At 55.1% G+C, this 11,258-nt stretch overlaps 1 protein-coding gene across 1 annotated transcript in view; it reads left to right on the top strand.

Moving 5' to 3' along the window:
* CASC3 (cancer susceptibility candidate 3) overlaps positions 1-11,258 on the top strand; it is a 15,606-nt gene that overhangs the window by 1,453 nt on the left and 2,895 nt on the right. Inside the window, exons 2-11 of the mRNA XM_014959087.1 lie at positions 1,091-1,184; positions 1,469-1,506; positions 3,325-3,483; positions 3,575-3,726; positions 4,115-4,291; positions 4,943-5,637; positions 7,643-7,707; positions 7,948-8,062; positions 9,246-9,344; positions 10,106-10,269. Coding sequence (XP_014814573.1) covers positions 1,091-1,184; positions 1,469-1,506; positions 3,325-3,483; positions 3,575-3,726; positions 4,115-4,291; positions 4,943-5,637; positions 7,643-7,707; positions 7,948-8,062; positions 9,246-9,344; positions 10,106-10,269 — 1,758 coding nt within the window. The remainder of the gene's footprint in view (positions 1-1,090; positions 1,185-1,468; positions 1,507-3,324; positions 3,484-3,574; positions 3,727-4,114; positions 4,292-4,942; positions 5,638-7,642; positions 7,708-7,947; positions 8,063-9,245; positions 9,345-10,105; positions 10,270-11,258) is intronic.

The raw sequence follows: 11,258 nt of genomic DNA, 5'->3' as shown, positions 1-11,258 counted from the left end.
GGGGGGGGGCTGGAGGGGAACGGGGGAGCGGTTGGGTTGGTATTGAGACTTGGGGAGAATTGGAGGGACTTGGGGGGACGCTGGGGTGAGGGGGGGCTGGAGAGCTGAAGGAATTGGGGGAGCCAGGCTGTATTCCCCCGCCCCCCCCGTGTGTGTGGATGCAGCTCCAGGGGGAGAGTGGGGCTCTCTGACCCCCCAGCACCGGGCAGGGGCTTCCCCCTTCAGCTGGTTCCCCACACCGGGGTCCCATCCCCCAGCCTGGGGTGCAGGTGGGGGGGATGTTTGCTGCTCGGTCAGGTCCCTTCCGCTCTTTATCAACTCCAACCAGCCACCTTTGGAGTTAAAAAACCTTTTCTGGGGAGTTTGTGGTGCTGCTCTCCCCCACCACTGCCAGGCAGGTCTTCTCCTGGGGCAGCTCAGGGCCGGGTGGGATTTTGTCCTGTCGGGGTTTATAGTCCTGGAGTCCTGATTATTTCAAGTTTCCCTGAATCCCTGAACCTGAAGTTCCCAGAAACACCCTGAATCTGGGTGTTTCTGCTCCCTTGTTTTGGCCTTTGGGCTTATCTCGTTAACGCCTTGGCTGCTTTTATTTTTGGTCTGAGGTTGTTTTTACCGTGCAGCTCCATCCCTCTGTTCCTGTAGTAGAATCTTTCCCTGGTTTGAGCTGTTTTGCTTCACCCGGTGTCTTCTCTGGGCGCGGGGTTGTGTTTCTGTCTCTGGAGCCTCTCGCAGACATCTCTCTAAGCTTGGTCCCGCTCGGCATCTGCTCGTTATTCCTGGGCTCCTGCTTTAAGTAATCCTCTTGTCCTTTCCCGAGTTGGCTGGCTGGCTCTCTGCTCGGGGAGGGGAGCTTGCCTTGTCTCTCCATGTCACCTTTTTCCTCAGAAGACATCCAGGAATTCACACAATTGGTGCTTTTTTTTCCTCAAGCCGCATTCCCTTGGCGTAACTCACTCTAGAAGGATCTTAGAGAAAGGCACTGGGAGCCCTGAATTTGGTTTTTTCTTTCCCAGTCACTGAAGCTGAGCTTCCAAGGGTGGATTGTGATAAAACCCGGGCCAAACGGACTTAATTAAGTCTGGGATGGTAGGATGGGGCAGGGACCCGGCTGCTGACCTTCCCCTCTCCTAACACCTTTCTCTCCCTCTCTCCGCAGGAAAGCGAGGATGGCATTGAAGGAGATGGTGAGTAACAGCTCCCTCTGGGAGTGCTGTCTGGGTGCAAAAAGCAAAAAAACTGGGCAAAACGCCTTTTCTAATAGTCCTGGGGTGGTTGTCATCGCAAATATTAATAGCAGGAAAATGTGGGGTGTGGGGACAGTGTGCCACAAATCCACCCTTGCCTCCTCCTGTGTGAGGTGGTGGTGACACTTGGGGACACTGTGGTGCTCTCTCTGGCCGTGTTGACGCACAGAGAGAAGCTGTCTCTGCTCCTGCCCTGACACCAAACTCCTCTCTCTCCCCCGCAGCCGTACTCTCCGATTACGAAAGCGCAGAAGACTCAGAGGTGAGGAGTCTGTGTCCTGGCCTTCCCAGGGTCCTGCCCGGTGACGGCAGCGCGCGGAATTTTAGCACAAAACCCAGTTTGTGTCCTTCCTTCTCTTCCACTGTCTCCCTGCTGGTAGTAATTGCCTTGGTCTTAAGATACCAGCTCGTGTGTGTCGCTCCGGCCGTGTGGAGACACGGAATGAGCCACACCGCCGCAGAGGAAAAGGGTTTCTCCCAGTTTGAGCCCCTCACTGGGCTGTTCCCTCCCACACGGCACTGGGAGAAGCCCCCTCGGCTGCTGGGGGTGGGTGTAGGGCCAGGATGTGCAGGGAGGGGAAAAAGCTACCTGGTTCCTGAGATGTTGGAGACTGGGAACAGGCTTTTCCGTGGCCGGGGAGGGTGTGGAGGGAGGTGCAGGATGCTGGGTTGTGTTTTAATTAGTTGAAATTAACCTAAGTGCTGGGTTGGGAGCATCCCAGGCAGCATCCCCATCTTCTGCAGCTGGAGGGGTGACGCGCCCTGTGAGCGCTGGCAGCGCTGAGCTGGGTGTGTGTTGGGACAATTCTCCCCCTCACAGGCACCCAGACCCCCCCTCTCTGCTCCTGGGGGGTCTCAGAGGCTGTAGGTTTCCCTGGATTTTTATTTCGGAATCGTGAGTTTAACATCTTAAGGAAGTTCAGAGAAATTTTAGTTTCTAGTGATTACAATGAAGGTTTTCTAGAGAAAACCCATCTCTGGAGGTGGGTGTTGGGGGGCTCTTGAGGGGGGCAGCAGTTAGAGAAAACACAGAGCAAGAGATGGGTGAAATCAAAGCTCGTATGGGCTGTTAATTGGTGAATTAAACTGCTGTTAACGAGGAAGGAGCGCAGCGGGCTGTAGAGGTGGCAACGTGGATGGTAAGAGGCAGCTCCCTGTGGTCACCCTTGTGGTGGTGCAGCAGCTCTTCAGGCCTGGAGACCTGCGTGGAGGCTCTCCCAGCACTTACTGGTGCACGTACTGGTGCACAGCGGGGAGGTATTGCATCATCGCCGTGCCAGGATGACTCTGTTCCTGTGCCTAAAAATAATGCCACGTCTGGGTTTCCCCAACGTAAACAAAAGGAGCAGTTGATGTGCAAATAACGCCGTGTTGAAAGAGAAAAATAGAGCAGTCTTTTTGTTAATCACTGCGGAGCTATTTATAGTGTGGGTTCCAGCCTGAGCAAGGCTTGCAGGCTCCTGGAGGGTGAAACGAGGTCAGGCTCCTGCGAGCAGAGTGCTCGGAGTGAGTCAGCTGAGTAACTCCAGGGAATTTGGAAGCGCGGCACGGGCTGGATCCGGGCCCTCGGCGTGGGAAGGAAGGGACGGTCCAAGGGCTCTTGTTTGCTGGGCTCACGCGAGCCCTTTCCTTTCTTGCCCAGTGGTGAGAGGCTGTGGCTTTTTTGGAGGGGCTGGTCCTGGCTCTGCTCGAGAAAGCCTGACTTTTTGGACCTGATGTCGCTGGTAGGAGTTGGCGGAGAGAGGTGTTGGGTTTAGTCTTTGCTTTTTCCGTAAAAATACAGGGATAGGAAGAACCTTGAGAGCTAATTCTCTGCTTTGAAGGAGTCAGGTCCCTAACAACTTGCAACAGGGGTCTAACTCCAGATTTGAGGACTCCTGTGGGTTGGGTTTAGTCTTTACTTTTTCCGTAAAAATATAGGGATAGGAAGAACCTTGAGAGCTAGTTCTCTGCTTTGAAAAAGTCAGATCCCTAACAAGTGCAACAGGGGTCTAACTCCAGGTTTGAGGACTCCTGTGGGGGAAATTCCTGGGGGACCTGCTGCTAAAGGTGCTTTTATGAGTAATTGGGGCCCTTTCAGGCAGAGGAAGAGGATTACAGCGAGGAAGAAAGCGCCAAAGTGGAACTGAAGCAGGATAGCAATGATTCCTGCGAGTCGGCGGCGAAAGCAGAGAAAGGGGATGATAAACCTGACTCCAAAGGTGCTGTGACCGGTGAGAGGCAAAGTGGGGACGGGCAGGTAGGTGTTAAACGTGCATTCTCTGGGTCATGGAGGGGGGGTTTCTCACAGAGGGACTGCTGCAGTGGTGAGAGCTGTCTGGTTTCGACAGGAGAGCACTGAGCCCGTGGAGAATAAAGTTGGGAAAAAAGTTGCCAAGCACCTGGACGACGATGAGGATCGGAAGAACCCGGCTTACATCCCACGCAAAGGGCTCTTCTTCGAGCACGACCTGCGAGGGCAGACCCAGGAGGAGGAGGTCAGGTATGTGAGTCTTCCTCCCTCGTCTCAGAGTCTCTTTGGCCTCTCCCAGCTCCTCGCTCCGCTGGGAAGGCGTCAGCGTGGAGGATCTGTCTGCGCTTCAGTTGCCTGCCAGGACATTTTAGCTCTTTGTTTTGAAGGAATGACTGAGGGTGGTGCAAAAAAGCCCACAAGGAAAGGCTCTTGCTGACAAGCAGTGACCCTCCTTGCTGCTTTTCAGAACTAACAGTGGGTAAAGCAGGGTAAGAAGAGTGGGAGGAAGAGGAGATGCTGCCTCCTCTGCACACCCTGCCCTAGAAAGGCTCTGTCTCTGCGTGTGGGGCTGGTTGAAGGTGCCATATCTCCTTGGCTTTGTCACAACCTCTTGGTCCTCCCTCTGTAACTGTTCCAGGCCCAAGGGTCGTCAGCGAAAGCTGTGGAAGGACGAGGGCCGCTGGGAGCACGACAAATTCCGGGAGGATGAACAAGCCCCCAAGACCAGGCAGGAGCTGATCGCGCTTTACGGCTACGACATCAGGTCAGCTCACAACCCCGACGACATCAAACCCAGGAGGATGCGCAAACCGAGGTGAGCAGCGAATTTCACTGAATTTTAGAGTTGGAAGGGACCATAGAGATCATCTAGTCCAACTCCCCTGCTGAAGCAGGATTGCCTAGAGCTTGTCAGAGCATGTTACTCAGGAGCATCCAGGCGGGTCTTGAAAATCTCCAAGGAAGGGTACTCCACACCCTCCCTGGGCAGCCTGTTCCAGGGCTCTGTCACCCTCACCGTGAAGAAGTTTCTCCTCAGATTTGAGTGGAACCTCTTCTGTTCCAACTTGTGCCCGTTGCCCCTCATCCTCTCCCTGGGAACCACTGCAAAGAGTCTGGCTCCCTCCTCCTTCAACCCTTCCTTGAGATTCTTGTCAGCATGAATAAGGTCTCCCCTCAGCCTTCTCTTCTCCAGACTACAGAGTCCCAGCTCTCTCAGTCTCTCCTCATAAGGGAGATGCTCCAATCCTTGAATCATCTTTGTTGCCCTTCAAAGTCAAACTAGAGCCTGCTTTGTCCCAGAGGGAGACACGTCTGAAGTGGGAAAGCCCTTTTGTTGGATTTGGCCCTGGGGTGGGACCTTGGTCCTGGGATTTCTGGCTGCTGCATCCTGGAGAGGGGTTCCCTGGCCCAGTGGCGCCTCTCACCCGGGGATTTCTCAGTCATTTGTACTATTTTTCTGCCTCAGGTTTGGGAGTCCTCCTCAGCGAGACCCAAACTGGTCCAACGAGAGGCCGATTAAGCCCCCAAGGCACCAGGGCGCAGACAGCACTTTGGCTCCTCCACGAACCTTCACCAACAGGAGCTCTGCAGGAACGGGGAGGATGCCCCCACCCAGGAACTACCCGAGGATGGGGGGCTACAAAGAGACCCGGCCAAGCTACCGAGCTTCAGAAATGAGCCTCCCCCATCTGTCTCGGAACGGCGAGCAAGCTAAACAGGAGGGCAGCTATCGAGCGAAGCGCGCGGAGCAAACCCCACCCAGGGATAAATCACCCGAGATGGAAGTGGCACACGTCCATGGCAGCCCTGTGAAGGAGGAGGTCGCTCTGGAAAACCAAGCCACGGCTGCGGATGCTGCCCAACCACCTCCAGACAGACCAATTGAAAAGAAGTCTTATTCCCGGGCAAGAAGGACCAGAATGAAAGCTGGGGAGGCAGGGAAGCTGGCAGATGAAGTGCCCGCTTCGGAAGGGCTGACTCCTGTGCCTCCAAAACCCGTGCAAGCTGAGACATCCCCCCCACCAACCAAGAGCAGTAACTGGGAGTCACCAGTAGAATCCAGCTTGGATGGACTCGAGCAAGAGATGACCCAAATGAACCTCACCGAGCAGAACTGGACTCCGGGGCAGTCGCAGTTCATGCAGCCCCGGGAGCTAAGGGGTAAGTGGGCACAGGCTGTTGGTTTTCCACTAAAACCCCAGCCAGAGGCAATTCTGCATCTGTGTAGTTGGTCAGAGCTGGATTGTCCCTGCCTTAGTCCAGTCTCAGGGTGGGTACGTGATGGCAACACACAGGTACATGATGGCAACACACAGGTGCATGATGGCAACACACGCTGCTGAGGAAGCGCAGCGGAGATGGCTGGAGGGGACAAAAGAGAAGAGAAGAGAAAAAGGGGAAATTAAACATTCTGGTGAAGGTTAATTGAATTAGGGCTGGGAAGGACAGAAGAGTAGATCCTTTCCCTCTCTCTGCCCTGTTTTGTGTTGAGAATGGGGAGGTTTGGGTGAAGCTGTGTGTGGCACAGGCAGCGGGGACTTTGTGCGGTGTGAGTCACGGTGAGACCGGCTGCTGAGGCAGGAGCAGAGGTCGGGAGATAAGGGGTGTTGTGCTGGGTCAGCAGGGGGGTGGAACAGATAACTGGGCTCCTGTAGTGTCCTGGGAGCAGGGGGGAAGCTTCCCTCTGTTTCCCAGCTTATGTCCTAGCACTGGGATTCATTGGGTGAAGCTGTGTGTGGAGCAGGCAGCGGGGACTTTGTGCGGTGTGAGTCACGGTGAGACCGGCTGCTGAGGCAGGAGCAGAGGTCGGGAGATAAGGGGTGTTGTGCTGGGTCAGCAGGGGGGTGGAACAGATAACTGGGCTCCTGTAGTGTCCTGGGAGCAGGGGGGAAGCTTCCCTCTGTTTCCCAGCACTGGGATTCGGTTGCCACTGGCCAAGGCCTGACTGGGGTTGGCAAATCCCTGGTAGGAGGACGCAGCTCCGTTCGCAGCAGCCCTGGCAGAGGGAGGGAGATTTACCCTGGCAGAGCTACCCCCGTGTGAGCCAAGGGCTGAGTTCTAGTTGAGCATCCATGCGACAGGTCATTCAGGTATAATTATCTCTTGGCAGAATTAGAGTCTTTTTCTGGGGAGTCTTAAGAGTCCTTCCCGGGGGAAATAAAACTGGAGCAAGGAGAAGAAAGCGACTTGCTGCTTTCATAAGCGTGTTTTGAGGTTTAGGTCATGAAACCGTGAGTCCTGCTGCAGGGATGTGACTGGTAAAGCCTTTGAGTGAACAGACCCTTGGTCTCGGCTGCGGGTGCAAGTAGAAAGGCTTTAAACCTGCCAGTAGAATGAGAGTTCAACAGGGCTGTGTTTCCGGCTGAGATTGTGTACTCTGGGGTGGTTTTTTGATGCTTAAAAATAAAGTATCTTAACAAATTTAGCAAGAGACAGCTCTAAACTGCAGGTAGGAGACTGCTTTCTGTCTGTAAGGAGGATTTTTTACTCCTGTCCCTTCGTTCCTTCCTTGTGGAGAAGGTGGGAGTTAATTCTGGGGGCCTTTGGCTGCAGGAGCCATCAGGTCACTCTGTGTGCACAGCGTGTAACTCTGTGCCTGTATTAGCAATATCCGTGAGCGATCCCTGGGCACTTTCACTTTTTGTTTTGCCCACTTTCACTCCCCTGAAATGGCCTGGGATCAGTTTGGCATCAGTCTGGCACCGCGGTTTTGAGCCTGCGCCATAACTTGGGTGGTTTGAATTAAAAGGAGCCCGGGATAAAAGTGGTTACACCCTGTAGAGAGATGAAACTGCAGCTTCCCCACATCCCACACGGAGCCTCGTTTCCCCTCTGAGGAGCTCCCTGTCCCCGCAGGAACAGAGTTTAGATCAGGACCTGCATTTCAAGCTGAGGATTATTTGATTTTAGGGAGATTTAAGAGGTGTTGAGCCGCGTGGATGATTGCACCGCGGCACAACAGCTTCTAATTTGTACCAAAATGTTTAAAACCTACAAGACGAAGTTGTTAGAAGGTTTTTTGTCATCAAAACAGGACCTGGCCTTCTTTGTGGTACAACAACGTCCCCAGGCTGCTGGCGCCTCCTGGCAGTGCCCTCGGCGGGATGAGGTGGCTCTTTACTGGCAACAAATGCAAACCATAATAACCAGTTTGTTTCCTCCTCAGGTATTCCTAACCATATGCACGTGGGAACTGGGCCACCGCCTCAGTTTAACAGGATGGAGGAAATGGTAAAAGCATGTTTGCGTGGAGCGTGACTCTTGCTTTTAAAGCGCGGAAGCCGAGCGTTTATTTGTTTCTGGGTTACGGTAATTAGAGGCTGCCCCTGCCACCTCAGCCTTTCCCTTTCGTGGGTGTTTTTTCCCGTGTGCCCGAGGTTTGCAGGGGCTGGTGGGGGAATGGGTTGGTGCTGCCTCCTTGGTTGGGGAGGGGGTGCTCCTGACCCTCCTGATGCCTTTGGACTCTTGCAGGCGGTGCAGGGGGGCCGCGTCAAACGCTACTCGTCGCAGCGGCAGAGACCGCCGGTGCCGGAGCCTGCGCCCCCGATGCACATCAGCATCATGGAAGGGCACTACTATGACCCACGTGAGTGTTTCCCTCCCTGTGTGCTCACACCTCAGCAGCTGGAGCAGGAGTTCCCCCCAGTTCTGTTGGGGTCGGGCAGATTTCACTGAATTTCACTGAATTTTTAGAGTTGGAAGGGACCATAGGGATCATCTAGTCCAACCCCCCTGCTGAAGCAGGATTGCCCAGAGCTTGTCAGAGCATGTTACTCAGGAGCATCCAGGTGGGGCTTGAAAATCTCCAAAAAGGGGACTCCACACCCTCCCTGGGCAGCCTGTTCCAGGGCTCTGGCACCCTCACCGGGAAGAAGTTTCTCCTCATATTTGAGTGGAACCTCTTCTGTTCCAACTTGTGCCCGTTGCCCCTCGTCCTCTCCCTGGGAACCACTGAAAAGAGTCTGGTTCCCTCCTCCTTCAACCCTCCCTTGAGATACTTGTCAGCATTGATAAGGTCTCCCCTCAGCCTTCTCTTCTCCAGACTAGAGTCCCATCTCTCTGTCTTTCCTCATAAGGGAGATGCTCCAATCCTTGAATCATCTTTGTTGCCCTTCGCTGGACTCTTTCCAGTAGTTCCCTGTCCCTCTTGAACTGGGGAGCCCAGAACTGGATGCAGATTGGGGGCTTTGTCTCCTCTTTCCTTTATAAAGAGCGCTTGAACTGGGGAGCCCAGAACTGAACGCAGATCTGGGGCTTTGTCTCCTTTTTCCTTTATAAAGAGCATGGCATTGTCTCGGACGGTAATTAAAAGGTTGCCCTGAGCCTCCCTGGTTGGTGTTTAAACCCACTGAAACGCAATTCCCACCTCCCCTCCCTGCACAAGGGCTCTCTAGGACACTGCTTTTCCTCACGACAACTAGAATTTAAAATTAACTCAAAATCAGAGCAATGTCTTGTGACATTCAAGAGCGGGGAGAATCACGGGGCAAGGCTGAGGCTGGATTAGGAATTTGCTCCAGCGCTTTAAGTGTCGGAGGAGAAATTCCCCGAGTATTTTCCTTCTTTGTGAAGGGAGTAGGAGGCTTTTTCTGTTGGGAGTGTGGAGCATCTGTGAGCCTGGTAGACGGCGTGTGCCGATGGGAATGGGGCGTGCGGCGCTGCGTCCGAGCTGTGTCGCTGGCTGGGGGAGGGTGTGGGGGGGATTTGCTGCAGTAGAAATAAAAATTGGTGGGGAGCTTTTCCTTTACCAACTGCCTCGTGCCTTGCAGTACAATTCCAGGGACCAATCTACACCCACAGCGAGAACCCGGCCCCGCTGCCGCCCCAGGGGATGATCGTTCAGCCAGAAATGCACCTCCCTCATCCAGGTGAGGAACCAGCTCCTCCAGCAGGGCACAGGGGCACTGGTGGTTGTGCCCTGGGGTGGCTCAGGGGAGCAGAGCACCCTGATTTCACACAGACTCTGTCTCAGACCCATTTTCCTTATTTCTACAACTGCTTCCCTCATGCAGGGAGACCGGATCAATTTTCATAATAAATTTTAAGGAAGGAAAAATAGATGTTTCTGGCTCTTGCAGCCGCTGCAGGATGGAGGTGATCTGAAGGTTTTGGCACCTCTGTGGTGCCTGCAGGTTCTGTGCAGACCCTCCTGGCTGAGTTGCCTCCCCTTCACTGGGGCGCTTGGCTCTGCCAGCTGTTGTGCGAGGCTGGCTCTTCAGTCCCTGCTGCTTGTGGATTGGAAAAAGAAAAGCAGAAATGAGAGCTGTTGAATTGGCATGTTCTCAATCCTGCCCACAAAAACTGTTTCCTGAAGTGGATGTGCTGACAGGAGCCGGGTCCGGTTCCAGTGAATCGGGACCCCGGTGCTGGGGAGGGGGCTCTGCTGAGAAGCACTTCCCTTTTTCCCCTCCCTGGTGCAGGAGCTGGGGCCTCGTGGCTGCAGGAAAACCCTTCTCAGGGTTTCCTCCTTACAGACAGAAAGCTGCAGCAAAACACTTCTCCTTCCTGCTGCCTCGAGAGAGGCGCAGCTGCGCTGACCTCCTGGCGTCGTAGCCACCCCCAGCCCTCCACGGGACGCCCTGGCTTTTCACACGACGTCACTTTCAGCTTTTTTTATGTTATTTCCCAGGTTTACATCCCCACCAGACGCCGGCCCCCATGGCAAACCCTGGCCTGTACCCTCCGCCCGTCTCCATGCCCCCGGGCCAGCCCCCGCCGCAGCAGCTTCTCGCACCGACTTACCCGGGAGCGCTCCCCCCGCCACCCCCTCCTCACCTCTATTCCAACACGCAGGTAAGCTGGCCGTGCTCTGTGTCTCCTTCCTGAGAAGGAGCCACGGGGAGACACTTCTCCTTCCTGCTGCCTCGAGAGAGGCGCAGCTGCGCTGACCTCCTGGCGTCGTAGCCACCCCCAGCCCTCCACGGTGGGGGGTATATTCTCTGAAGCTTCCTGGGTGAGGACGGGGAGCAGCTGGGCTGCTCCATGGGGGCAGGATGATTTTACTGTCATCGCTCTCTCTGCTCGAGGTGAGTGTCTGAAAGGAGCATTCCCATGGATTTAGGGTCTACCCTGGATTCAGGGTCTACCCCGGATTTAGGGTCTACCACGGATTTAAAGTCTAGTGGATGAAATGCCTGAATTGGTGCATCTCAGAATCGAAGTCTCCCCCTTCAGAGCAGGGAAACAGCCCACCAGGAAGATCGTGATGTCCCCCCCAGGTCCATGCTAAGCCAAGGACACCTTGAAAATTCCTTTGGAAGCCCTTCCTGTTAGAGATGGAGGCTGGGAACTGGCTGGTGCTGGTTTTTGGCACTGGCTGGGAAAGCTGGTGGTGTGGCCAGGCCAGGGCTGGCTTTTCCTGCTCCACCTCCGACCTCTGTGTCCGTGGCAGTCGCTGGGCAGCGAGGACAGGGATCTCCGTGGGCGTTGTGGGGAGGACAGGGATCTCCGTGGGCGTTGTGAGGAGGAACTCCAGCAAAACACTTCTCCTTCCTGCTGCCTCGAGAGAGGCGCAGCTGCGCTGACCTCCTGGCGTCGTAGCCACCCCCAGCCCTCCACGGGACGCCCTGGCTTTTCACACGACGTCACTTTCAGCTTTTTTTATGTTATTTCCCAGGTTTACATCCCCACCAGACGCCGGCCCCCATGGCAAACCCTGGCCTGTACCCTCCGCCCGTCTCCATGCCCCCGGGCCAGCCCCCGCCGCAGCAGCTTCTCGCACCGACTTACTTCTCCCCTCCTGGAGTCATGAATTTTGGGAATCCTGGCTACCCCTACCCCCC

Source organism: Calidris pugnax, unplaced genomic scaffold (assembly GCF_001431845.1).
Source record: "Calidris pugnax isolate Ruff unplaced genomic scaffold, ASM143184v1 scaffold341, whole genome shotgun sequence".
Classification (NCBI taxonomy): Eukaryota; Metazoa; Chordata; class Aves; order Charadriiformes; family Scolopacidae; genus Calidris; species Calidris pugnax.
The sequence above is the reverse complement of the archived record's forward strand: the minus strand, read 5'-3'. Positions and strand labels throughout refer to the sequence as shown.